The 27,987-nt window shown below is 39.3% G+C and overlaps 2 protein-coding genes across 3 annotated transcripts in view; one reads left to right on the top strand and one right to left on the bottom strand.

Moving 5' to 3' along the window:
* Positions 1–13,743, bottom strand: part of SMC1B (structural maintenance of chromosomes 1B) — a 28,194-nt gene extending 14,451 nt beyond the window's left edge. The window contains exons 1-12 of the mRNA XM_033058582.1: positions 13,492–13,743; positions 12,314–12,502; positions 11,741–11,853; positions 10,808–11,011; positions 10,180–10,418; positions 9,452–9,710; positions 8,363–8,503; positions 6,496–6,578; positions 5,778–5,985; positions 3,723–3,908; positions 1,151–1,330; positions 203–349 (exon numbers count right to left, since the gene is read on the bottom strand). Coding sequence (XP_032914473.1) covers positions 203–349; positions 1,151–1,330; positions 3,723–3,908; positions 5,778–5,985; positions 6,496–6,578; positions 8,363–8,503; positions 9,452–9,710; positions 10,180–10,418; positions 10,808–11,011; positions 11,741–11,853; positions 12,314–12,502; positions 13,492–13,600 — 2,058 coding nt within the window. The 5' untranslated portion in view covers positions 13,601–13,743. The remainder of the gene's footprint in view (positions 1–202; positions 350–1,150; positions 1,331–3,722; positions 3,909–5,777; positions 5,986–6,495; positions 6,579–8,362; positions 8,504–9,451; positions 9,711–10,179; positions 10,419–10,807; positions 11,012–11,740; positions 11,854–12,313; positions 12,503–13,491) is intronic.
* Positions 13,744–14,146: 403 nt separating this feature from the next.
* On the top strand, positions 14,147–27,762 carry RIBC2 (RIB43A domain with coiled-coils 2). Of its 2 annotated transcripts, XM_033058584.2 has the most exons (7): positions 14,147–14,380; positions 18,255–18,336; positions 19,627–19,971; positions 20,550–20,668; positions 23,908–24,135; positions 25,520–25,686; positions 26,775–27,762. In XM_033058584.2, the coding sequence occupies exons 1-7, from the start codon at positions 14,264–14,266 to the stop codon at positions 26,854–26,856; spliced, it is 1,140 nt and encodes a 379-aa protein (XP_032914475.1). In that variant the 5' UTR covers positions 14,147–14,263; the 3' UTR covers positions 26,857–27,762. The 2 variants fall into 2 exon arrangements, with proteins under 2 accessions (XP_032914475.1, XP_032914476.1); XM_033058585.1 differs by lacking the exon at positions 18,255–18,336 and having other exon boundaries at positions 14,307–14,380.
* The last annotated feature ends 225 nt before the right edge of the window (positions 27,763–27,987 follow it).

Here is a 27,987-nt window from a genome sequence, read left to right as displayed (position 1 = left end):
CTTTTTTCTGGAGAGAGATAGGACAACAGTGTTGTCCTATATTTCTGCCTGTGAACTGAGAACCACAGCTCAGAATGGAGATGTCCTGTCTTCAACTTCAACTTCTAGAAGCTTTGCAAATTACATTTTTAGAAAATCACCTTCCCAGAACTGTGTTAGACACAGCAAGACTTCTGCAGTTAAGTGCTTTTAAGAGACCTACCTTTAACTCATTCATCAAGCTCTCTCTTCTTTCTTTCATTTTACTTATTTCCTTCTCATCCCAACGTCTAGCTTTAAATCTTAAATCACTTGATCCTCCAGAAATCACTCCAGATTTCAAAAATAAAGTTCCATCAAGAGCCACTGTCTGGAAGAAAATAAGGTATACCCAAATAAATCTGAAAAAAACCCAGCCACAACACCCCGTGCACTAGCAACCAAGATATGGCAGTTGAACAAGCAACAAGCACACTTGAGTTGGACTCAAATTTTTCTTTTCTCTTCCAAACCTGCTAACATGAGACATCTGAAGTAAAGAGAAATTCTGTTTTACTTTCTTCTGCTTCATTTGAAGTAAAGAGAAGTTCTGAATTTCAAGTAAAAATGACTTCATACCCACCTTCAACTAAAAGCTGTCTTAATCAAAATTTTAGGAAGTTTATTTTAGAAAGTTTATTACTAGTTTATTTTAGAAATAAAATACTGTGCGCCGCAATACAGACAGGAATAAGAAGAAAACTATGGGAAGTGACAGAGACACTTCCAGTCCTTAACACGATCTATATCTACAACCAAGAGATTCTGGCAGATATTTTAAAGAATTTTGAAATCATTTCTTCAAAGAAAATCGTGTATTTTTAAATCAGACAGTTTTAGATACAGGATTATCCATCCCTCCTAGTCTTTATCACAAGGACCACAACAAGAACCGTATTTGGACACTATCCTTTCATTTGCCTTTTCCCAGGAACACTGCTTCAATTTACTACTAGAGGAAATCATAGCCATAGTGAAGTATGTAGTGCTTTGTTTCTGCGGGATTAGACAGCACAATACCAACTCTGTGTTTATCTGCAATACTCCAGCATGTTTACAGAAGAATTATTTAATGGCATCAAACACATATTGTTGCAATGAAAAGTGTATGTGACAAACTTCGGCTTCTTACTTTCAACCTCACTGGTCCATCAAATGCAAAGTGTTTTGCCTCCTTAACAGTTTCACAGATCAAGGCATTCCCACTCACAAACTGAATCACTTTCTTCAGTGGAGGAAATTGCGTTTGTACAACATCCACCATCATTTTAGCTCCTCTTATCTCCCTTAGCTTCTCGTTAATTGGTTTAACCTGTAAAGCAAACAAGCAGTGTTTAGAATCCATGTTGTCACAGCAAAGCATGTCCAAATCTGAGTAGTCTGGGGACAGGATGTACAGGTCTATACAACAGGGAGCTCAATCACTGCAAGACTAGAAACAGAACTGGGGTTTACATTCTCTGGACATCAATGTCCTTAAATCTGTGTAACCTATTGCATTACTATTTACGATGCATTAAGATACTGTTGTATAACCTATGCATCCCATCAAAGGACACCAGTGCATGAAGAATAAACAAGAGAGTTCAAGATGTGTGTGCAGTTGCAAGGTTACCACCTTGCCCACAGAAGCTTTGGCTTCCCATCCCTGCAAGTGTTCAAGGTCAGGGGATAGGAGCAACCTGGTTTAGTGGAAGGTATCCCTGCCCATAGCAGGGGTGGAACTGGATGAGCTTTAAGATCCATTCTAAACAAAACCAGTCTGTGACTCTATGATTCTTGGGGTCAAGGTGACATGGTCACATAGCTCCTATAGCTAGAGTAGTGCCATGGAGGGATACAGGCTTTTTGGGAAGGACAGGTGGGGTTAGGACAAGGAGACGAAGCTACCCTTTATGTGAGAGAACAGCTGGAATGCATGGATGTTTTCCTGGGGAAAGAAGATTTAGGACCTCATAGGTAAGGACTGAGGGGCCTGGTAAAGGTGACACTGCAATGGGCTAACAGGCTACCTTATCAGGAAGGACAAACGGATGAGGCTTTCAACAGACAGCTAAAACAAGAAAGGGCATAAACATTCCGTGTCATTCCTGAGAAGCACTGATCACCAATTCCTTGCCCAAGAGACAGAGATGCCAGAAGGTGAAAACATGAGGTGTGCTAGACCTCATACTCAAAAGGGAGAGGCTTGTAGGGGATGGGAAAGCCAAAAGCAGCCCTGCCTACAGTAAGCATGACACAGAAGAGTTCAGCATCCTGAGAATAGACACCACGGCAAAAGGCAAGTTCATAGCCCTGGACTTGGGCCTCTTCATGGAACAAGACCCCTAAATGAAGACAGGCCCAAGAATCCTGTTCAGTGTTCAAGGATCAGCTCCTCCAGTCTTAAGCGTTAACATACAAGCAAGAAAGAAGTCAGGCAAAAATGCCACAAGGTTAAACAATGAGCTCCTGGCAAAACTCAGATGCAAAAAGGAAACAAAGAAAAGGTGGAAGCAGGAACAGGTAGCCTCAAAGGAATCCAGAAGCACTGTCCAAGCATGCAAGTATGAGGTTAAAAAAAGTCATAACTCAGCTGAAACCAAATCTGACAAGGAATGTTGAAGAAACGGCATCTGTAAATACACTTTTGGCACTGTAAATATACAGTGACAAAGTAAAACTTAGGAAGATGCGACCTTGCTACTGAATGAGGCAGGGCCCTTGGTGACACAGCATATAGAACAGACTGAGGTACTGAATTCTTTTCACCTCCCTCTTAACTTGCAAGACTAGCCTCTGGGAATCTAGGCAGAAGCACAAGGGGGAGTCTAGAACAAGGAATACATATTCTTGCAAGGAGAGGATCAGGTCAGGCAAACTTAAGCAAACTGGATGCATGTAAATGTGGAGGCCCTGGTGTGATGCAACCAGCAGAGCTGAAGGATGTCATTACAGGGTCACTTTCAATGCACTTTGAACGATCATGGCAACTAAAAGAGGAGCCTAAGGATTAGGGGAAAACAAGGGTCACTCCTGTGCTCAAGAAAGGGCAATGAGGTTGATCCAAGGAACCACAGGACAGTCAACCTCATGTTGATTGTGGAAATAGAGCAACTTATCCTACCAACCAGTTTCAGGCATATGAACACAAAATCTTGACAAAGTAGTCAGCATGGATTCACCACATCAGTCATGCATAATCAACAGTCTGACAACAGAAATTACTGGCCTGGTGGACCAAGGGAGAACAGTGAATATTATCTACTTAGACTTCAGAGAGGCTTCTAACACTGCCTCCCATAAGACCATGGAGAAGTTGATGAAACAGGGTATGGATGAACAGTGAGGTGCACTGAACACTGTCAGAACAGACAAGCCCACAGGGTGGTAACTGGTAGCACAGTTAGAGGCCAGTGGGTAGCCATGCCAATAATGGGATTGATCCTGTTTAACCTCTTCAATTAATTATCTGGATGATGAGGAAGAATGTACCCTCAGCATTTGCTGATCACAAAAAACTGGAGGAATGGCTAATATGCCAGATGGTCACGCTGCCATCCAGAGGGACCTCAGCTGGCTGGCAAAGTGGGCCAACAGGAGCCTCATGAAATTCACTTCCCAAGTCCTGTGCCTTAGCATTTAATCCAATTTTAGTTGAGTCAGTATTGAGACTTACAAGTGTATTAGCTTCCTGATGACAGGAGAAAGAAAAACATACTTACATCGAGGTAATCCAAAGCAAGGAAAGTTTCAGGTTCAGCTCGTTCTTGTTTTAGAAACCGAATGCAATCTTTTGCTGTTTTTTCAGTGGCAACAACAATAGCAGTCATGTATTTGCTGAATACCTTGGTAACAGCAAGCTGGTATTTTTTATGAATAGGATGACACAGGTCAAGCAATCTTCCAAACTGAAGATTAAAACACAGAGAGATATTAATAGTTTAGATATCAAAAATGTTTCTGAATACGAGATATATTTTTCCTCTTACTGCTTCAGTATTACTTATCACCAGCTGCACTCACTCACAACAGCTGTACATCAGAAAAACCAGAAATCATAGCAGTCATCAACCCAGCTTATAAAGTATCCCTTCAGAATCTAAAAGGATCTAATTTTTTTCTCTAAGGTTACAGGTACATAACAATGTTTTTCCGAGAATCTCTCCTACACTTCTAGAAGAATGACAGAATGACAAAGTGAGCTAACCTTGCTTTCTGGAGAGTAGGAAACTAACACTAAGTAAGATCTTAAAATGACAACAACATCTTAGATAAATAAACCTGTTACCTGCAAAATGGTAGCAAGAGGTACCATTCCAGTTTCAACCCAAAAAAGAAGTATGAAGTGAGTAAAAACTATTATTTTTCTTGTAATGTATAGTCCAAATAATGAAGTCTCTTGTCATGTGTCAAAGTAACACATTAAGAGAGAAAATTTAGTTCTTTGTTGTACATTATAAGCACGTTTTAACAGAACAGAAGCTGTAAGATAGATGCAGGAGCTAAACATTTAGAAGCTGTCCGCCATTTTTGCCCATGAAATCCAGAAGACCAACACAAAGATTTCCTTCAGTTCTGCCAGCACACCAGGAGACAAAGCGTCTTGACCCTTCTATCCTAAAACTGGAATTTAGGTTGCGTTCACTCATCTGGAAGTAGTACACCCAAGCATTAAGAAGCAGCTCAGAAACAACTATGCTGCCTCAGTATGCTGGTGTTGGGAAAACTACTGCAGGAGCAAGGATAACTGAAGCAGGCAGCACTAAGCCTTCCTGTAACAGGATAATTTATGTTATGGACTGGACTTCTCATTTTTGTTAGAAGCCATCCTATCACTAAGTACTCTCAAATTTGCAGTCCCTATAGGAAAATGACAGACTATTCCTCAACATCAACCTTCCCTAAGCCAAAAAGGCATCACCATCTGATCCAGTTCTTTTTCAACACTGATATAAAACAAGAAGCGAGCAAAAAGCGATAAGCCAATCAAGTCTTTGATTTTTTTTTTTTTTTTGCACCATCTTGCTAACTAGGAGGAAAAAAAAAACCAAAAAACTGAAAACATTTTACTTTTAACATTCTAAAGGCAACACTTGAAAGCTGAGGAAACATTAAAAAAAGACTTGCACATTTCAAATGACTATGTATATCAAAAGGGACCAATTACTCTAAGTCATACTCAGACCAACTATTTAATTGACTGTATTTATTAAAAATTTCTTATTTGAAATGGCTTTCAGTGTTGGAGTCTATCATTTTGATGCCACTAAAGAGATGTAAAGACACTTCATAAACCAGTTACTGTCTACTGACAATTCAGAATCAATAGACAAAATCCTTAATGGTAATACTGAAGTGTAATTTGAGGGAAATATGTAAAACATCCTAACTTATAATCAAAGATAGTATAAAAATTGTCTTTCAGAAGCAATATTTATTCCAGAATAAATGGTCTCATGGCTAACCTCCTCATTAATTTGTTCAAAATAACAAAGTCAAAAAGGAGGACACAACAAAACCAAATAAGGAAAAAATGAATTAAATACCACTAAATCACACAAGAGAACAAAATTACTATTTAATGTGAGCAGAAAACCCTTTGTGAAAAAATAATGACAGTATATGCTCCCATTCTTCCAGTAGTACACTCAAGCAAGAACAAAATTTAAAAGGATATTCCAGATTGTCCAATTTATTCCAGATGTTTACTTAGTCTAATGCAGAACTTCTAAGTCTTAACTCTAAAATAAAGCACATAAATGACGCCATTCCATTACCACAGAATCCGGATATAGCCTTTTTAGACTCTCCAGGATCTCTGCTCTCATCTGCTCACGCCTTCCTTCATGGTAATCAATTTTAGCATTCTGCAGTTCATCAACTACTTTGTTCAAGTCCTTGTTCACTTCAGCCATTTGTATTGTTGCATTCTCAATTTCCTTAGCCAGCACTTCCTCCTGCTGTTTTTTTTCTGTTAACGATGCCCTTTAAACAGGGGCAAAAATAAAAAGCAACTCACAATTTCATTTATACACACTTTCCGTATAAATTAAGGTCATTCTGAGGTCACCTAACTTCACAAGGAATAAATATCAGGCAGAAGATAAGACCCAGGAGGCAAGAACCGAGCTGTGCTAATACACAACATAAATATTAATGCTTTCTAGAGCAGCACAACTACAAAACTCTCCTGTTTTCTTGCTGAGAATTTGTCCAATAATAGCCCGACATCCACAGTAAGGTAACTTGTGAGGAATCAGAATTCTAGAACTGATTCAAACAAAATATGGATTGGTCATCATACTTCCTATTCTATTTTGGCAGCTAAAGTGATTGAAATATTAAGTAAAATTAGTAAAAATTCTAGTTCTTACTGAAGTTTCAAAGAAAATAATGAGAAAGAAATAGAATAATTAGAAGGAAATAGAAAATTGCTATACTTTGAAAATTATTAATACCCAAGAAATCCAGTTAACTTTTAATTTTTACACATACGTGCATATTTTAACATATTCTTCCAACTTCTCTACACGTTTTTCATGCTCTTCTATCTGTTCCACAGTCTGCTTTATGGTTTCCTATGTAGTCACAAATAGAATAAATTAAACCAGAGTAAAGTGACAATTATAAGATACACAGTTCTACACTCAGAATTAGAACTGAGATAGATATTTTCTTTTCTATTGCTATTTCATGGTGAAGTAACAGCATCTCTTTTGCAACAGTAGGTGCCAAGGTGCACCTGAACAAATCATATAGGGAAATTGTCTTACTAAGGCCATTATTAGATTTTCCATGTTTAGCTTCAGTTCAGGGAAAGCCTCTTCAGCACACAGAATCATGACACCAACAAATTTAAAAAACTTCAGACAAAGAGCCAGGAAATTATAGGTCTTGAAAGAGAAGAAAGGCTATTCTTGGCCCTACATCAACAGCTTTTTCCAAAGAAGTTGAGAGAGTTTCCAAAATGACACAAAAAATTGTAGTAAAAAACCTCCACCAATGGCAAAACAACAATTTTCAATCACTCGAATTTATTAAAAACACATTAACTGAGGCAAGTGGAGAAGAAAAAATAATACTGCTACCTACACAGTTTATTAAACCTTAATTTAACTCCTGAACTCCTTGTGACCTTTTAAATAGTTCTAGGGATGGAGAGTTAACCTCTTCTTGCACCCACTACAATGTCAGTATATTCACATTTCATGCACTCTTAAGTATTTCTTATTCCTTTCTCAACAATAAAATGGACTTGCTCAGTTTAAGAAGCACAGGCAACAGAATTTATTTCACTTCCAGACACTAAATACATTTTCCTGGTAACTAGTAGTTAATAAAGAAATATTATTTTATGAAGAAAAAATGGATGTAGGAGTATTATCTCAGCTATTATGGTAAGGATAAATTCATATCCTCATAAACATGGAGTAAAATACAGACTTCTCCATAGAAGCAAGTTTATATGTTCAAGACTGACACATTTGGAACGCTTATCGCTCATAAGAATCTCAGATGATACATTTTTAAGCTTTCTGAACAGCAGCCTCCCTCAAACTTGACTCTAACTAAATGCTGAAGAAATGCATGCTGCCTCTCTAATTTCTTAGTAGGTGACAAAAATGCAAGTTAGCAGAGGCCAAAATAAACCCAAACAAAAAAACAACCAGGAAACCCAACACCCAACAGCACAAGGTTTCCAGCAAAACAGAAATCATCAGCTGAGCTTCTGCCCTTTTTACTTCTATCAGAAGCAAACATCAGGCATGGTAACCAAGCCAGAGTGAAAAATATATGTGTTTTATTGTTACGTTTTAATCTGCAATGATAAAAGATAATCAGAATCAAAATTACTGCAACTCTATTCACACAAAAAACCTGCCTCTGAAGTGCAAGAGAAGAGTGGACACTAAAGTTTTCCAGCTACAACACACTCTTACACACAACTGACCTTAAAACCACCTCAGCAAAAAGGTAGTTGCAATCAAAATACACCTATGCAGGGTGTGGGTGTCATACACACATATACAACGGCAGCGGGACACCTCAGGAAGACTACACTTACAAAACCAGAAACTGGTGACAGTTAAGCCAATGTTCTGAGTAACTGTAAAATATCAGAGCCAAAGCTTTCAAAGCCAAATCCTTGGTGTGGGCCCATGCAAATGATTTCTGAACAAATTTAGAGGCCATTTTGCTAAACCTGCTGCAACATGGAAACTGAGTTAACACGTGCAAAGTACCTCTTCTGATGAGGACTTCATTACACCAAAGCACTGAACGCATTTATATAGACAGTTAAACCAGAGAGAATGACAGAGACTTTTTTTGCCTAAAAACCTAATTTTAGTTTGATAGATACCACAATTTCATTTTTCTTCCTGCGATTAAGTTTCAGCCTTTCTTGATCTCCTTTATCCTCCCAACGAAGTTTTTCCAGCTGCTGGGCTAGTGTAGCCACTTTCTTTCTTGCAATTTCCTTTAGCTCTTTGTACCGCTCTAACTGCACAAAAAGAAATTAAAAAAAAAAATTCACTCCCTCCTTGCAAACTGAGAAGACTCATGTAATTACAGCCTTAAGTAACTTTACCTACCTTAATTTTATGAAAACTACTTAATTCTCCAGAAGACTCTTCTAGCTACTTATTGCCTTATAACAAGCTATAATTTTTTACAGAAAGATTCAATCCAAACCTTACACCCAATAGCTCTCACCTACAGTATTTTTTAGCCTTTTTTATTACTTTTATTGTTCAAGGAAGCTTATAATACTTTCCATTCAATGTGAAGGTTGACACTAAGTTTTTGCATAGCCCAAAGTTAGCACAGTATTTTCAGCATTCTCATGTTACTAAAAAAATTCATATAGTAAATGATATATAAGTATTTTAAATCTGCTAAGTAATGACTAACTGACCAAATGCCTCTACAGTGCAGTGCAGAAAGAGTCACAACCTAAGGTTCTTCATTAATTGACCAGAAATTATTCTAAGGAGCAGACAGCAGAAAGAAAGCTACCATGTAGTTTTACAAACATTCGTGGCCATATGGTTGCAAATAGAGCTTCTTCTGAAGTGAATTTATTATTAAGAGATGGAGCCCTTTCGTTCTCAAGTGAGCTACCCCAGTTTCAGACTGAGACTCACAGCAGATGTACTTACACTACCAGGTCTGGTTCACTTTTTTGTCTTCATTGGTTTTCCCTAACTGATACCTCAGATGACATCCAGTTCTTAAAAATCACTCACCCTGAGACCCCGACAAATGTTTTCTGTCCTACCCTCCCACAATGTACCATGTATCTAAATAAAACACAGTATTTTGGCTTTGTTTGAGTTCAAGGGCAAAAAATCACTAAAAATCACAGGTTATTGGTGAAATAAGTTTCCATGTAATCAGGAATATTTTTGGACTTCTCTAGTAAACAGTACTTTGGGGCCTCCTGGTTTACCTGACTTTCTCCCAGGTCAATCTCTGCTGCTCTCTCCCTTCTCTCTTCTTCAATTTTCTCCTCAAATGATCTCCATGCCTTCTCAATGTCATTCAATTCTGTCTCTAGTTCTTCTATGTTCTGTTTTTCCTTACCACACAACTTCTCCTTGTCTCTTAGACTCTTGTTAGACATTTCTACTTTCTTTATTTGGTAGGATGTGTTTTCCTTTGCTTTTATATAGAGGGCTCTCTGCTGAACCAGCGATGCTTCCAGAGTCCTAAAAAACAAAACCAGAAACAAACCCAAAACAACCAATACCAACAAGAAACAGCCAAAACAACAAAGCCACAGGAAAAGGAAAGGGAAGACAGAAAAGACACCCTCTCCCTTTGTTGACCACATATGCAAAGTCTTAAACTGTAAGGTTGAGGACTACACTGTGGGTATGCCCACAAAGGATTTTTTTTTAATATCCAGTGAAAATAGTAATTTAAGAAGTGAAACTAAAACCTAATAGTAAGTAAGTATTTATATAATGAAATATGTATCTAGGCATAGTAGAGGAGGTAGAAACCATTTCTGGATTTTAGTTTAGTGAACTGTTAGGAACTGACTTACATAGCACTGGGCTATCACCCAAATTTCTACCAGGAAATGCCAAGCCTAATGCCATACCATCTGCCAAGCAACTCCCAGTGCAGATAATACTTTATTCAACTATCATGGACTCTCACTGGAAAACCTACTTCATTTCTTTTTCCATGTGCTGCTGGTCCCTGTTTAGTATCCCAAACATTTTTTTCTTGACTTTAAAAGAATCTTCTGCTGTAGAAAGAGACTCCTTCTTGATATAAGCCTCCATATTCTTTTCATCCAAATTGCTTTTCAGAAAGTCAATTTGTTTTTCATTGTGATAAAGCTGAAAAAGCTGCAGCTGTATCCTTTCTTCATCCAGTTCCTTGATCAGCATCTGGTAATGCTCTGCCTACCAACATCAAAATTTAATTTATAAAATCTATTTTCCATCATTAGCTGTCTAATTTCAAGGCCAAAGTGATGTAAGATGACGTACAAGTAGCTGCAATTCCAGTAATGGTCACTAATCATAAAATGTACATATTTAAGTCAATACCTAGGTTAGGTTAATTATACTGGCCAGCCTATACTTTCTTTGATTTAGATTACAAGTATTTCTCCACCTTTTCAAACAAAATAAATTATTATATAGTATACTGAAAAAACTACTACACTAAAACCAAGAGAAATTTGTGGGTTTGCTTTGTCGCCTTGTGCTTTTTTAAACACTACTGAAGTTCACAAGAGATGCAAAATCTGGCAACTTAGCATGAAAAAAATGGACTAACTTGAAGTTACCTCCTCTTTTTCTATCTTTGCTTGTTTGCGTTCTGCTGCCACACCTTTTTTCCTGTTATAATTAAACTGTGCATCCTCTTCTGCCTGCTGCATTTTCTTCTTCTTTTGTTCATACTCTTCAGCATATTCCCATGAATTACTAATTTGTTCAAAAAGTTGAGTTCTCTCCTTCGGCTTCTTCATTGCAATTGATTCTACTGTTCCCTAAAGCAAAATTGAAAATAATTAAATTATGCAGCACTGTAGATCATTCTGATGCCCTATGAATTTAAGAGCATATACTGGAGATTGACCTCTGTATATATGGACAGTAAGCACAGTTGGTGGAAATTAATCTAGATTCAAACTCAAGGAAAAATTTAGTGCCAAAATGACGATCACCTAGCCACCTGGGTTTCTATAAATGTTTCTGTAAGAGGGAAAATTCCATTCTTCCTTAGGAATTTTTGTCAGCAACTCTAAGGAAGATGGTTTTGTGAAATGTATTATTCAACAAAAGCTTAAGGCCTATGTCACTAAATTCTTGGAAACTAGTAGCTGAATAGAATTTTCAACACCTCAATCTTTACAAAAAATCCTTACACTTTCATGTGTCTTTACTAACAGGAGTGTTTTAAGATTAAATTACTTTTTCCTAGCACTCCTACAATTAAATACACTAAGCATTTGTACAGACCCATACTTTTCTCTATATTGTGAATAACAGAAGCACTCATCTTCTTCCAGATTAGCTTTCTCACCAGCACAGGAATGTACATACAAACCTCGTTGAGTATAGTTTGTAGTCCTGTAGCTCTTGGCAAGGTCAAGAAAAAATAAGTTGCCTCTTAGCTGGCTAACAGTGCTCTCATTTGTAGACAGTACTCAACTGTGTATTCTACAAAATAACTTAAGAACCTTTTGTTTTCTTTTGAAAGTCCCTTAAATGCTCACCTGAAAAACAAGGCAATTCCTGGCCTTGACAAGAATGCCTATTTTTTCAAGTTCAGATATGTATGCAGACCGGCTGACAGACTTGTCATTGAAAAGAAACTCAGAACAACTACCTAAAGGAGGAATGGGGAAAAAATTAGTGCTGAAAATGGCTACAACAAAAAATTGATGGAAAATAATTAAACTAGTAGAATAATTTAACTGAGCAATTTTCTCAAAGAACACAGATTTGAATTACTCATTTAATCCTTTCAGTAATTTATTTTTTCTGTTTGAAAACTCTAACTTTAGTACCTTCTAAAGGAACTGACAGTTACTGTGCTTACACCGGCAGAAAGGTGTCAGACCCCACTTCCTAGAGAAAATCATCACCTACAGACCCCAAGGACGTATCTAGAGACATACTGAGCAAAGAACTTGCAATAACTTGTTTAATTTTTTAACTGATTAACCCCCCATTTGTTGGTTTTTTTTCATTTACACCACTACTAAAATGCTAAACAAAGACTATACTAATCTGCCCAACTATGAATATTGGGCATCTGAAATTTCAAATTGGGAACTACTACCTACCACGGATAACTCTTGAAAATGTTTTTTCTTCCCCATCTTCCTCACAATATACTATCTTCACACTAGCTGTAGAAGAAACAGGTTTTCCAACATGTGCTCCATGAATAAGTTCTCGAACACTTTTAACTCGCAAATTTGCTATCTTTTCACACATCGCGAAGCTAACAGCATCCATTATGTTAGATTTTCCTTAAAAAGTAAAAAAAAAAAAATTAATTTTTGACATGACATAAATGGTAGCACTTTATTAAAAATTAAAAGACCTGAAGAATTGCCAAATTATTTTAAAATGCTAATTATGTATTTTTTTATTATTTTAGCAAGAAATTCTTAGTTGTGAGGGTGATGAGATGGCGGCACCTGGAAAAAGTATCATAATTACAATACAGAACAGTGGGGATAGGACAACAAAGTGTGATAACAACGCTAAACATACTCAACTTACATTCATAGATCTTACTTCAATCAGGTAAGCGAGGAAACTACAGGGTCTAGAAATCTGAATTATAAATTAAATCACTAACAGACTGGGGAAACTAAAGCGAGTGTTAAGCCCATCCCTGTTGCTCTGTTAAGAACAGCCCTCACCTCCTATCACTTTGACAAACAGACACAAAACCCCCTTTGTTGAATAGAGCTTTCTGGAGCGGAAATCAAACTTTAACAATTCCCAGCACCTTCATCACAAGGCGCCGCACCCACAAAGCCCGGCTGTGCGAACCCGACCTCCCGACAGCCGCCATTTCGCAGAGCCGCTCTCCCTTCCCGAAGGAAGGGAAGCAAAACCCACCGACTCCATCAAGAAGCAAGTTTTCACTGGTACAGCCCAGAGCATTAAAATAAAGCCGTCTTTATGCGGTCTCTGCAAGCTGGGGTGGCTAAGGCAAGGTATGCTGTTTGCAAACTAGGCTTTCTGCTTAAGCTGGAAAGCACCAAGTCAACTCGAAATTAAAATTCCATCAAGGCCCTCTCTCCCACCTGTTCTTGCCCTTCTATGCTGGAAAAATCTACGCTTGCAGCTAAGAATTACAGAGCAGGTGCCTCCAATGCTTCATTAGTACTGCCACTCCTTCAGGTGCACACGAGGAGATTTTCAGCAGGTCCGTGACGCTAAATCCCACCAAACGGAGCCCTTAATGTCGACAGCTCATGGAACAGCTGCCCCCCACCCACATTACCTGATCCATTGGGCCCGATGATGCAGTTGAACCTCATGAAGGGGCCGATAACCACCTGCCCCCTCCAAGACTTAAAGTCCTTCACCACCAGGAGCTTCAGGTAACCCATCCCCGCGGGGAGCCGGGGGCACGAGCTCCTCAACTCCCTTAAAAAGTCCACGAGGGTGTTTCACCAGTTCATCTACTGGCAGAAAGACACCGCCACCCAGCAGCCCTCTTGGACACCCGCACAGCCTCGAAGCGACGGGCACTGCCGCCCCGCCCTCACAGCCTGCGCGCCTCGTGCGGCGGCCCCGCCCCGCCGCCCCGCCGTGCATCGCGACGGGCCGGGGTGGGCGGCTGGTCACTGCCGCTCCCGTTCCCATCGCCACGGGCTGGTCACTGCCGCTCCCGTCCCATCGCCACGGGCCGGGGTGTGCGGCTGGTCACTGCCGCTCCCGTTCCCATCGCCACGGGCCGGGGTGTGCGGCTGGTCACTGCCGCTCCCGTCCCATCGCCACGGGCCGGGGTGTGCCGGCTGGTCACTGCCGCTCCCGTTCCCATCGCCACGGGCCGCGGTTTGCGGCCACTGCCGCTCCCGTTCCCATCGCGACGAGCCGCTGCCTGTGGCTGGCCGCTGTCGCTCCCGTTCCCATCGCCACGGGTCGCGGTTTGTGACTGGCCACTGCCGCTCCCGTTCCCATCGCGACGGGCCGTGCTGTGCCCCGGCTCAACGCCGCCGTAGCTCCCGGCCACCGCTCTCACTCCGGTCCCGCTGTTGGCTGCCGGCGCCATGAGCGGGCTGGGGCCGCAGCGGGAGCTGGAAGAGGCCGCTGCCCTGGAGCGCCGGCGGCGGCGGGAGCTGCTGCGGCGGGGCCGCATCTTCAACGCACGGATCCGCACCATAGGGGTGAGGGCGGGCAGGAAGGGAGGGAAGGCGCCGTGCCTCCCGCCCTCCCAGGAGTTCTGAGGAGACCGGCTTAACGTGGGGGCGAACCCAGAGCGGGGCAGGGAGGGACGGGGCGGCTGAGCCAGACCGGGCGGGCCAGGAGTGGTACCGCAGTGACCCCTCCTCAGGTGTGTGCGTGAAGGGGGGCGAGCAGGAAGGGAGGGTATAGAGGCAACTTTCAGAGTCGCGCTTAAGGTTACTGATGGAAGAAATCACAGAATATTTAGGGTTGGAAGGGACCTCTGAAGATCATCCACTCCCCCGAAGGCAGGGTGGCCCCAGAGCAGGTGACACAGGAAAATGACCAGGTGGTTTTGGAGTTCAGGGGGAAAAGACTCCGTGACCTCCCTGGGCAGCTGTTCGGTGCTCTGCCACTCTCGGTGGAAAGAGGCTCTTCCTCCTGCTGAGGCAGAACTTAGAGTGGTTTACTTTATAGCCATTGCTTCTCGTGTGTACCTGTGCCCCACTGCTCTGGATTCAAGGGCAAGGTGTCATTGTCCCCTGAGAGCACAGAGAAATCAAGGCCTGTGTTGTATCTCTGTGTGGGAGTATTTTGAGGAAAGCCAAGAGCTTCCAGTCACCTCATGTAATGTGGCTGAAACAAGTAATTGTTTTTTAGCTCTCTGCTCTGTGATACTGCCCTTATCTGCTTGGATCTTTCTAGAATTGATGCTGTGAGAGGTTTGCTGCTGTAAGTGTCCTGCAATTAGTCCGCATTTTGCATCAGACAAAACAGGACAGATCCATCCTTGTTTGTGTGTAGCCTCTGAGCCTTCCTAGCTCAGCTATTAGGGCTCGAGTCTTCACTTAACTTGGCAATTTTATGCAGAAAGAAAATCTGACACGATTTTTTGGGTACTAAAAAACTTTAATATTAGAAAATAACAAACAGCAAGTCAAACTGTTTGTAATGAATGAACCAGGAAAGATGGTACAGGGAGGCTCGGTCCATGCACAAGGACAATGGCAAAAAGCAGGTGTTAATGGCGCATGTCAGGAGTATTTATAAACTTGGAGGAGGGGCGGAATTAGGGTGGAGTTGAGGGAGAAGGTCCAATAGGGAAGGCGATTAGGAATATCAAAATTATTGCAGCAAAAAGGAGCCAATGATAATAAGGGAAGCAGAGAACTTTCTGGTAATTATCAGCGTGCTAGAACTGGAAGATTCTGGGGGTGGTTTTTTACTCACCACTATTGCAAGGGTTTTCTCTTAAGATGTGGTCATCTGTATTTACATTGGACCTAATCCCAGAATTGTGTCAGATTTTTCTTGGTGTGGATGTGTAAATGTAATGTAAACACTCTTCTGGCTAGGGGATTTTCTCTAGAGTTTACTCTGCAGTCTGCATCCTGAATGTCAGGGAATAATGTGATCTATTTGACTTTGGATGCAATAGTATATTGACTCTCCCTGTGACATTTTCAAATGCCCACATTAGGATTTTATGGGTCTGCACAGAGGGAAGAGTGCTGTGAGGTGATTTCATTGAACTGGTAGAATTGCAACAGGTGTCAATTGGAACCTCTTTTCTTAGATACAGAAATATGTCTCAAGTCAGTGGAAAAATATCTTCACCTTATCTCTGACAAGGCCTTGAATTTTTTCTTGTCACTCTTACGCAAGAGTCATTGTAGGTGCAAAGCAATTAGCTGTTCCCAGTCACTGAACGTGGCAAGTGTGTTCACCTGGTACAGCATCCTGACACATACCAACAATACACTGAAGTGCCCAACAACATACTTAAGTGGAAGGAGCTAGTAACATTTTTTAGCAGTTGTGTGATAGGTTAGGCTACTTGAAATTTCTTCATCAGAAAACATATTTTTTTTTTTTCATAAATGGGTTTTTCTAGAGCCTTAAAAATGAAGTGCAATAAATTCTCAGTTAATTAAATAGCAGACAACTAATATATCCTGGTGGGTTTTATTGAACCATACTGGAGTACACCATCCGAAGGTTTTACCCAAATACTTTTGTAGAATTGACTTGTTTTGTAAAACTGACTCAGGCAGGTTTTAACAGATTTACTTACATTAGACTAACATCTAAAATGAAGCAGAGCTCATCTGGAGAATTTTGATTAACAGTTCATATTGATTTAACATCATTCGATGTACCTGAACAATTATGCTGACAGAAGGGACTTTTCTTATGCTTTGAAGTTAGGCCAGGTCTGAACTGTAAAGAGCCAGGAAATTCATACAGAGATATTCTATATCAGTATTTCTGTGTGGTTTTAAGATTCTTTGCTTTTGTTTTCTGACCAGTTTACCTGAGTTGCAGTCGCTGAGAAAATTTAAAAATCAAGACAGTATTTGACTTAGAAACCAGAAATCCTAAAGCAGGGTGTGAATATTTTAAAAACATGGAGGTAATATACTGGAAAGCAGAATGGGAACGCAGATTATTTTTTTCCTTGATTATTTCTAGTTTTATTATTGCTTTGACTTCTGTATCTGTTTTGTCATATGAGTAATAAAAATGTAAGATAATGTCCTCTTCAGTTACAGATTGAAGAATTTATCCTCGGTAAATCAATGATTTTTCTAAAGAGTTCAGATGAGTAATGCAAATGAAATACTACTTTCATTTTGCACGTAAACTTTACAGATAAATAGAACCAGTTTAGAAATCAGCTGCCTCAAACTGTTCGTAAATTTCTTATTTAAACACTGCAAAGTGAAGCTGGTAGTTTTATGTGACTGGGAATGTCTGGTTTTGGAATGTTTTTGTGTTGAGTGAAAGTGTTTTGAAGAGGACTGCCAATAGTGTAACACAAGTCTATTCACTGACCTACCTCTATTATTGCCAGAACACTAAGAACTTGTATTGAATTTCTCTTAACAGAATTTCCTGTAGTTATCTTGTCAGCTTGGCTTTCCCAATGAGACCTCTGAAAGAGTTGATATTTAGTGCCCACAACACTATTGTTTTTGGAGGATAGAATTCTTGATGGTTTCACCCTTGTTTACAAACTTACCTCTTTGCCTGATTGCTACTGTCAGTTGTCCATCACAGCACTAACCATGTGTATTTTTAGCCATGATCTGTTTCTGTTTTCATTGGACTAGGTTTTAGACAAAGACTATTAAAATTGTTTACCTGATTCTTGAAGATTTGTCACTGTATTTTTTGACAAAATTTTTTAAGCAGCTTGATAGTAAAAGACCCATAAAGATATAAAATCCCTGCTTCTGCCTATTAATTTGCCACCAAATGTGGGGCCACATTCTTTTGCCTAAAATGGAGGTCATCCCATTTGATGATGTGGTCTATATTGTCCTTTGCTGAAGTCCCACTCACCATGGATGTGGTTGTTCTGTACCATATCTGTCAGCTCATCACAGATCATGTACCCTGTAGTGCATTTTGGCAACCATGTGACTCTCTCTGATAAGACATTTCCATTCCATTCTTATGGTGAGCCCTTTGTATTTTTTCCAATTTGAATTATTGCAAATTCCTGCCATTTCTACTGTTAAAATACTTGGCTGCTTTATAAATGAAAGCAGAACAATAAAATAAAATTGCCAGCTGTTATGGAGAAAACATATTATGTGCAGTGCATATTTATATTTATAGCTCTATGTATCATGTAAATGTGGTGTTTTCATCTGATTAGGTGCAAGAGCATATCTATCATTATTTAAAACAAAGCAAACAAACAAGAATGTTGTTTTGTTTCACCTACATTAGTAATGTGTATATATTCTGTTGCTAGTGGGGTTATATCTATTGTGTGCAACTGTGAGTCAGTGTAGCTTGACAATACCTGTTTTAATTTTTCAAACACAGTATTTCCTAAAGGGTTTTTTTTTTTTTTCATTTTAATAGATTGATAAAGATGCATTGGATGCACAGGTCAAGGAGAGGAAAATTCAAGAAGCAACTGAAAAAGCAGAACATGAAAGATTTGGTATATTCCTAGATACTGTGATATTTCTGTGAATAGTTAAATGTTTTAAACCACTTCCTGCTTTCTTTTGTCCCATCATATATTCCCTAAATTCAGTCCTCCAGTTTATGTCCTATTTATGTTCATATATCTACATTGCATTGCTATCTTAAGATTTATATTCACGGGATTAAACTGGGATACTAATAGGCCAGAATTTTTAGTGTTTTCTTTTAAAAGGTATTGATGAATAGCATAATTTAAAAATCTGAATATGGAGCAGGATTGAAAAAAATATTATTTACCACTGTCCTTTTCAGTGTAGTAGTGGCTGATCTGTTTTACTTGCTTTCTTGTAGAGTGAGCTTATCTTCTGTCTAGCCATTCTTCCATAGAACATATAGATTCTGTAGAATCCTCTCTAGATTGTTATTGCTGGAAGCATGAGTCATGTAAGGTGATAAGAGGAGCCATTGCTGATCAGAACTCACAGCCACAAAAATATTTCATGCCATGCCCTGACCTCAAACCCTTTGTGGTATTCTACACTTGGCATGCTTTCCTGTGCTATCAGGTGAAAAGATCCCACATGAGCATGAGCTCTCTGTGTGCCTCAGGAGGAGCTAAAATGGAGCCAGTTTCCATGCTGTGCTTCTATTACAGCTGCTTGTGATTTTCCTGGCTGGAAAATACACCTGTCAGGGTCTGACTCTTGGAAAGCTACCAGCAGCAGTGTGGAATCTGGCAAAAGAGGAAATTCTCTTTTCTAGCAAATTATTTAAAATAACTAAAACAGCTGGTTGGGTGAGAGTTTTGTTGTTTGTTTTTTCTTAAAAATGCTGTAATTTATTTAGGTTCAATTAAATGGGCAGGAGCTCTTTAGCTGTTCAAAACTTAATGCCAGCCAATGATTTTAGTGCTATGAGTAGAAAAAAGCTGTAGTTGTAAACTAATAGTAAATAGGAACAATTGGTTTACTGTACATTTCTTGTGTTCCTGCAGGTTTTCACCAAACTACAGATTATAGTTCTAGTACTTATTATTGTATGTGTTTCATATGCATGTATTTCATCGTAATATTAATAAAATGATTTATACCTAAAAAGCTGAAAATATTTAATAAGTAAATATTACTAATATTAGAGTGTTTGCTGGGCTGGTACTTACGGATCAAATACTCAAGGCATAACAGTTTGAAGATTTAGACTCTGTTTATTCATCCTGAAAAATTTTATTTTCACCTTATATGTGCACTCCAATGACTCTTGCACCTCTAAGAGTTGTGGTTTCATTGTGTTCATTTTTGTCTAGCTCATGATATGAAGAAAAACGACAAGCTCATGTGTCTGTTGGAAGAACGACAGAAAAATGAAATCAAAGACTTGAATAGGGCTCTCGTTGAATTTCAGAAGAATTTTCAGAAACCAGAAACAAGACGTGAATTTGACCTGAATGATCCACAAGCCCTAAAGAAAGACAGACCTGCTCGAGTTTCAGACGATGATCCTCGGTGTTCTATATCTGGCATGCAGAAGTTTATGGGTGAAGACTTAAACTATGATCAGAGGATGAAGTTTCAGAAGGAGCAGTTAAGGGAGTGGTCTCTTCAGCAACAGAAAGACTGGAAAAATGCATTAGCTGACCAAAAATTGGCAGGTAACAAAAAAGAGAATGTAGTTTTAATCTTCTTTTTCTGAAGTTCTGATGTAGCTGATGAAAATATGGTATACCCTATTGTATATTTAACTTCTAGAAATATTAGAGTGGTTTTTATTTATCAGCTCTAATGTATTCACTATTTCTCTTTGGAAATCTCTATTTCATAACATGTGATTGTGATATCACCCAGGTTTCATTTCTGGTTTATGCCTCCAGTTGGCATGCTTACTTCATCAGGCCAAACTGTCCAATCTGTATTGTCCTAGAGCAGAAAAAATAATACTGATTTTTCTTTCCCAGCTTGTCGTGAAACATTATTTTGTGCAGTACTTAACGTACTTCTTTCATTTTAACACTAACTGTTTAGACAGGTAGCATATTAAACAGGTAGGTAAGATAGGTAATAGATTAATGAGTCTTCTGAAATCCCAAGATGGACAGCTTTGATGGTAAAGTTTGGAAATAGTTATTTAGCCTATTGTATCTGTAGCTCCCCTCTGCCTCTTCCCCAGGTGAACTCATATGGCATATCGTGTTCATGAATATTGACTAAATTTCATTTTAATCTAATTTAGATGATCTTTATGACAAGTTCAGGGTTGAACTTGACCGAAAGATTATGGAGGAACAAAAAAAAGAAGAGGAAAGCAGGCGTGCAGTTTGTACAGCTACTAAAAATTTCAATAGAATCCAGGTAAATTAATAATAAGTTGGTTTGTCGTTCTTTTAGAAAGCGTGGAGACAGAGAAGGAAAATAAGATGCACAAAATCACAATGAACAGTGATATTGTCACAGGAGTTTCTTAGCAGCTGACTTTGAAGGTTGTTTCAGCTTGTAACAAGATAAATTTTATGCAGTTTGCCAAGTAAACAATGGATTTATTGTAAATTTGCTTTAAATGTATGTAGTTGTATCAAAATAAACCACATTAGAATTACCACATGCTGGACAGCCAGGGCATCAGCCCATCCAGCCAGGGTTTGTGACAGGCAGGCCCTGCTTGACCCACCTGGTCTCCTAGGACAGAGCGACCCCCTCAGTGGATATGCCTGCCTGGACTTTAGGAAAGCCTTTGACACTTTTCCACAGCATTTTCCTCATGGCTTGGACAGGGATGCACACTGTTCACTGGGTAAAAGACTGGCTGGATGTCTGGGGCCAGAGAGTGGAGGGGAATGGAGCTGGGGCCAGGCACCAGTGGTGTACCCAAGGCTCACTGAAAAAAAAAAAAAAAATAAAAAAAAAAGCTGAACTGGGAGTCAGCTTTTTAGCATCTTCAACAATGACCTGGACCAGGGGATCGAAGCACTGTGTATATGGTACCAAGTCTTCTGGAAGGTAGGAAGGCTCTGCAGAGGGATCTGGACAGGCTGGAATAATGGGCCTAGGCCAGTGGTCTGAGTTTCAACGAGGCCAAGTTCTGAATTTTGCACTTGGGTCACAACAACCCCCTACAGCTCTGAGAGGGAGACAGTGGCTGGAAAGTGCCTGACAGGAAAGGCCCTGGGGTGCTGGTCATAATGGCTGAACATGAGCCAGCTATGCCCAGGTAGGCAAGAGACCAGTGGCACCTGGCCTGCATCAGAAGTAGTGAAACCAGCAAGACTTTGACTGGACAAGATAAATCTGATGTTTTTAGCTGAGTTTAAAATCTTTCTTGTCGTTAATCGTGGTATAGTAGTGTGACATGCACGGCTATGCATTGAGCTGGGAGTTTCCTCCAGTAAGATTCTCAGGCAGCTTGGAAATTTTATGCTCTCCCTCTCAAAAGAGAAGTCCGAGTTACAGTGTCAAAGTGCCTTGATCTGTTGCTAGATTCACAGCGGAGTGACATTAAGAAAGTGATCTAAATAATAATTGCTCATTTTGAGCTTTAAGGCCAGCAATTATGTGAGATCTATTCAAAATTATTTTCTGTAAAATGTGATGTACTCTGGAGCTTTTTCCAAACTACAAATAATTGCTCGATTCATAGTATTAATAAGAGAAAAGTACATAGCCAGATGTTCTGATTCAGTGTTCCAGAAATACTAGATGATTGAATATCTTTGGGCATTTGGTCTTAAAAATTGTCATGTCATAGTTTCTTTCAGGTACTTATTGACTCTTCTTGAGGAAAAAAACCACCAATTCAGGAAAATACATTTTGAATTTAAAACATTTCTTTAACCTTCTGGTAAAAGTTCTGCTCACTAACATCCGAGATGGAAAATGGCCTTTCATTCCTGCTGTATTATTCCATATTGATGATGATTCCTAGATCTGAAGTTGGTGTTTGTCACATGAATCTTGATTTGCCTGGGGTTTTACATTTGTGTAAAAGGCATTTATTTTTTTGCTCTATAGTTGATGCTCCTGTTGGGTCTAGACGATTCTAAATAGAGGTTTTTAGCATCGTTCAAGTTGAATTGTGGCTTAGCTAATGTATCATTTTTAAAAATTAATTAATCTTTTATTGCTTTCTTTGCACATCAAATGCTTCTGTTATTTTATGGAAACCACAAGGTTGTTTTTAGCCAAGGAATTTATTAATCTAGGATATGGTACTTAGTTGCTGTTTCTTCTGCCCCGTCACTGACAGGTGGTTTTCCATGTTTGCAAACACAAGTCAGTCACTGGCAGTCTTCTGGCCTGATGTTAGGGACAACCACTGTTATCCAAACTCAAAGTCTGTAACTACAAATGTAGAGATAATTCCAGTTTAGCAGTCTCCTCTGGTAGCACAGACCACCCTGCTTGCTCAGTTAACAAGTTCTCACACGTGTCTGCAGTCCTGTCATTCTCAGTTTTTTTTATCTTTTAGTTCCTCTGCTTACTTATGTTCTACTTTACCTTATATGCACAGAAGACTTCACCTGCTCTTTCTTAATGGAAAACCTTTCCATTTTCATTTGTCCTGATCTATTTTGCCAATGTGTATTGCCAATGAACTACTGATCAGCAAAGAAAGTACGAGCTGTTCTACTTAAGTGAATATGCTCAAGGCAGTGATTATTTTTAATAGCACATCTTGGTCAAAGTGGAGACAATTACCTACTGATCTGTTGAAGTCAGAATAGATGTGTAAAGAGAGACAGGTCTGGCAGCCTATGCTCTGTGTGCCCTAGTAAGCAGGAGGTTTTCTGTCCTCTGTCCACTGGAAGTTGGAACCAGGCATTGTTCCAGATAGATTAGTTTATGCATTACAGAAGGATGAGACAGTATTAGAAATGGAAGATGCATAGCATTATCATTCTACTTCGAATTACTTTACTTAGTCTAATTCTTCTTTGAAAGAATTATGTTCACTAAGACCATTATATTTTGTTTCGGAGTATTGTAAGGGGAAAATTTCCTTTGAATAGGAGACTATGCCTTGTAGTGAACTTTAGGAACAGTGATTTCCATAGAAAATGCATACTCTGATATCCAGTATTTCAGATACATTCACGTAATATGATTCAAGTTTGCATTTTGTATCAGCAAATAGAATCAACGCTGCATCTTTAGACTTTAATTGGACATCTCTTGTCTGTCTGTTTTGAGGGCTTACCCATGCTCTTCACCTAGATTCAGTATGTAACATATAAATCAAGGCTAGTGATTCCAGATTGTAAATTTTTATTGTAAATTTCATCCATATTGTGTCTGTCTGCCAAATATATACTGGTTATTTACTTGGGGATAAATGTGGAATTTTTTAAACTTAATTCTGTGTTTTCTTATGAAACAAAGAGGTTTTTTCCCCCAGTTTACTTGCTATATGTGAATGACAACATTAAAGAATTGTTTGATATTAGGCTTTTGATCTTGGCCAATAAGACAATGATCACAGTATTTGTATATGATGCTTTTGACAGCTGTGTGCAGGTTGGAAAGACATCTGTTATGATGTGTCAACATTTTTTCATCCATTGGAAAAAACATCGCCTCTCTCTTTCCATTAAATTTAGGCTGCTGAACTAGATCATAAAAATGAATTGGAAAAGGCTCAAAAAATAAAAGATGACATGAATGAAATTACCTGCCTCCTTCGAGGAGACTTCCTTTCTGAAAACCCTGACCAAGCAATCGGTCCCTGGGGTAAACATAATGTGCTTGTGGATCGATGGAAGGGAATGACTCGGGAGCAGCGGTTGGCAATTCGTGAATTTCAAAAGGAGCAAGCTCTGGAGAATCTGGTATTTAAGCTCACATGCGTTTTCATGCATTTTCTGTTTTCTTGGTTGTAATAATACTATGGACAATGTTTGTAGAAGAATACCATTCTCTGCTGTGGACATGCCAATGTGAGACTGGGTTTTCCATTGATCTGCATTTCACCCAAACTTTAATTGGTCTAACTGAACTTAGTACATCTGAAAGCACCTGGGAGATGCTGTGGAGTAGGCTGGAGCCCTGGACTTGGACTGGGAGGAAGGTTGCCGAGGAGCCCAGGACCAAGGGGATCTTAGGCCATGGTCCATGATGGTCCAGCTGAACAGCAAAGTCCTGCCCAGCCCAAGACCCAGGCTTCATGGTGCCATTCAGGACCTGAGAGAGCACAAGCTGTCTGCAAGGAGTGGGCTGCTCCATAGGAGAAGAAGATCCAGGAGCTAAAGGGGAACGCAGGGCAAGCCAAAGCAGTATTCTCATGCTCAAGGATACCCAAGCAAGGCAAATAGAGCAGGTCCAGTGACCTTGCTCATGCATATTTGAGAGGCCTAAAAGTTCATTAAAGAATGTAATGGACTTTCATTTCTACCATCCCACACAACTGTGAGCCATGCTGTGAATTAGAATTTTAGTGGTAATAGTTGCTGCTCTGGAGGTATATAGAAGCAGGCAGTCAAAATGAAGACATCTAGTCTGCTATGAGTCAAGAGTGTCCAGGTTTAGATATTGTGAAGTAGGAAGGGGCTTGCCTCTTTCAGTGCAGAGGCTGCACAGCTAAATGACGTGGCATGACAGCTGAAGAATAGTATTTGAGTTTATCTTTTAGTCCTTACATTACCATAGGCTATACTATATCTTACTGTTATTAAGCTGAAGGTAGAATTGTCATTTTCCTGCCTCTCCTATTACTCTGAAATGAACTCATTCAAGTCATTAGGCTGGCTGAAAATGAATACAACCAAAAAAGTAAGTTTTTTTGCAGGCCTGATGTTTTTTTAATTCTGTTCAATGGGATGTCAGACAAGAAGTGAGGCAGAGGAAAAAACCAGTTTCTACTCACATGGTGTTTGTGGTTCCCCTGTTTTACTGAATTAGCCATATTATAATCCATACTGATGTCTATGCACTTCTTGCCTTAAGAAGTTTCAACTCTTGCTAACAAGAGGAATAATTTAAAAAATCTGTCTTGCTGCTCGGGGTTTTTACAGAGAGAAAAGAATAGCTCTTTCATTGGCCATATCTTGCATCTGCCTGGTTTAGAAATCCTTGCTCCCTTCTCCCCATTTCAAATGCTACCCCTAGTGTTCAATAAAGGCAAGCAAGTTTGTTTGGATGAACTTACCCATGAGACTTTATGTACAGTTCCATCTTTGAAAGAGAGAAAATGAAGCCTTTTTCTCACTCCTGTAGAGAGTAAGAGAGCAGGAACGCCAAAGAGATGCTGAATGGGACAGGCAGCGTCTACAGGCTGCAAGAGCCCAATTGCTTTGGGAGCGGCACCAGCAGCGGCAGAATCAGGAGCAGCGCAGAGGTTTAGATGTCTTGAACGCAGCGCTCTCTCAGGAGCAAAAAGCAAGGTAAGTACCAAACCAGCATTGTTCAAATAAAAACACCTCCTTATCATTATTAACCCAATAGCTTGGCTTTCAAAGAGCTTTTTTTACTTGTTCTGTTTGTAACTTTTTTAATGCATTTGTTACAAGTTCATGCTTTTTAAAAAAAACAACAATTAACCTGAAGTGAGTTTTCCAGTATTGTTTAATCAGTCACCAAAGAGTAGGTCTTGAGTGTTACTGACTGACATTAATGAATTAGGATCTGGAATTCTTAAAAGCATTCCACTGATAACAGACCGTTTATATGGATGGCAAAATAATGTATAAATGTAATTAGCTATGCAGAAAATTATATTGTCAGGTGAAAAACAGTGCATGTTTCTTTAATTTATCTTAGTTTTCTGAAGCAAAAAAAGATGAACTGCCAGTAGAGCTGCCAGTTTCTGGTAGTTCAGGGTTAAGCTAGGAACACAAACAGCATTTCTGTTATGAACTAGCTGATTCTTTAATAACCACTGGATGTGTCTTGATGGGCAGTTCTTGTGTCTGCTGTTATGGGAAAGGAGAAAGATAATACAAGCAGGAAAAGAAAAACAAATGTAATGGTTTGGTGTTCTATTTTTCCAGTTCCTTTTTTTTCCTTTTTTTTTTTTTTTTTTTTTTATGAGGGTGAGGGACATGAATACAGAATCACAGAATAGGCAGAGTTGGAAGGGCCTCAAGTTTGACTCTTAAATGAATGACCCATAAGGGGATTAAACCTGTGACGTTTGCAATATTCGTTCATACACACCATCTTCAAATGAATTTCCAATACATGATACCTTCTTCTTCTTATGAAAACAAAAGTTTGGAATTGTTTTAATTCAGGCTTTTGTACTGTTGAGACTTTTTGAGGGATATTTCAGGAAGAAAAAACCTAAGTTTGTTATATTGAGCTGTGGCATGTATTTTGCAGAACAAGTTCTAGTTATATTAAGTTCCATTTCTAATAATTTATGAACATTTATGGGTGTTAATGCATTACATCTTTTTTAGGTTTCTCAGGCTGCTTCTGAATAATAGCAAGAAAACACTAATGGCTTTCTAAAAATTTTATTTATTTCTAGGAACATTTATCTTAAAGAGGAAGAATATTCAAATATTCCAACAGATGAGTTTTATGCACAGTTTAATACCACCACCCGGTGACAATCTGGATTAATCAACCTGAATTATACAGAAGTATGTAGACACATTAAAATTTTCAGTTGAGCAATTCCACATTTTATTGTTTTTATCTGTTCCCTGCCATGTTTAAACACTGCACTCAAACTAAAGGATGGTCTGGTAGGCCAGATCTGTTCTAAGAAAAGAAAAACAGTTGTAATGATTTTTAAACATGATTGTTGTTCTGAAAGAGCTAGTAGATTAAGTAGTAGGTTGTTTGACTCTTGTGTCTCAGGCTTAGCTGTAATATTTACATTATTCATTCCTATAGGAATCAATTTCTGCAAAGAAATGTGAATTTTAACTGCAGCGCTACTTTATGCAACTTGGCCAGAGGGGAATGCTGCCTCACTTAGTGATGCACTTCTCTGGGAGGGAAGAAAGGTGGCCTAGACAGAAAATTTTGGGTTGCTTTGTTTGTGGTTTGTTTTTGGGTTTTTTGTTTTGGATTTTCTTAAAGCAAAAAAACCCAGCCAGACACTAAGACAAGAAAAAAGGAAGAAGTAATCAAGTTAGTCAGAAACATTGCTTTTATTTTGTGAACAGTGGGAGTAGGGAGATAAGAGTTCAATAGTCATCAAGGTGTTTAGTGCACTGAGGCATGGCACTTAACAAAATGTGTGTTAGAGTTAGTCTGGAAAAGCAGGGGGGGAAAGTATTCCTACATACACCCCCACACTTTGGAAATAACGGAGGAGGTTTCAGATAATGTGCAGCTGAAGGAGAGTGGGGACAATTCACAGGTATTAGGGAAGAGGGGTGAAAAAGCAAGTGTGCACCAAACAAAGTCAAGGAAAAAATCTCAGCTTGTGCAGAGTAATTCAGGGAACCCGTGTACTTCCTGTCTTCATGGTGACAATATTGGCTTAGCAATTAAAGTGCCAGTCACTGACATTCAAAACATGGGCAAGCACAACACAGAGGAAGAAAATACAGAGAAGCAGTGTAGGAAACTAAGTGCATAAGGGAAATGGATGGTGGAGCTAACAAGGAAATGAAATCCAGAAGAGAGAGAGCTGACATGGAAAGGACTGCAAAAAGGGTTAGAAGACTAACCCTAGGAATCAGAAGATCTTAAAGAGAAGAAAAAATGAATCAGATGAGAGATTCAGC

The sequence above is a fragment of the Catharus ustulatus genome, chromosome 4 (assembly GCF_009819885.2).
Source record: "Catharus ustulatus isolate bCatUst1 chromosome 4, bCatUst1.pri.v2, whole genome shotgun sequence".
Lineage (NCBI taxonomy): Eukaryota > Metazoa > Chordata > Aves > Passeriformes > Turdidae > Catharus > Catharus ustulatus.
The sequence above is the reverse complement of the archived record's forward strand: the minus strand, read 5'-3'. Positions and strand labels throughout refer to the sequence as shown.

Bases quoted from the DNA above. Each gene is read 5' to 3' on its own strand.
- RIBC2 (XM_033058584.2), top strand. From the start codon at position 14,264: ATGAGCGGGCTGGGGCCGCAGCGGGAGCTGGAAGAGGCCGCTGCCCTG. The intron at 19,972-20,549 runs GTAACAAAAAAG...AATCTAATTTAG, and splicing joins AGCTGACCAAAAATTGGCAG to ATGATCTTTATGACAAGTTC. The intron at 25,687-26,774 runs GTAAGTACCAAA...ATTTATTTCTAG, and splicing joins TCTCAGGAGCAAAAAGCAAG to GAACATTTATCTTAAAGAGG.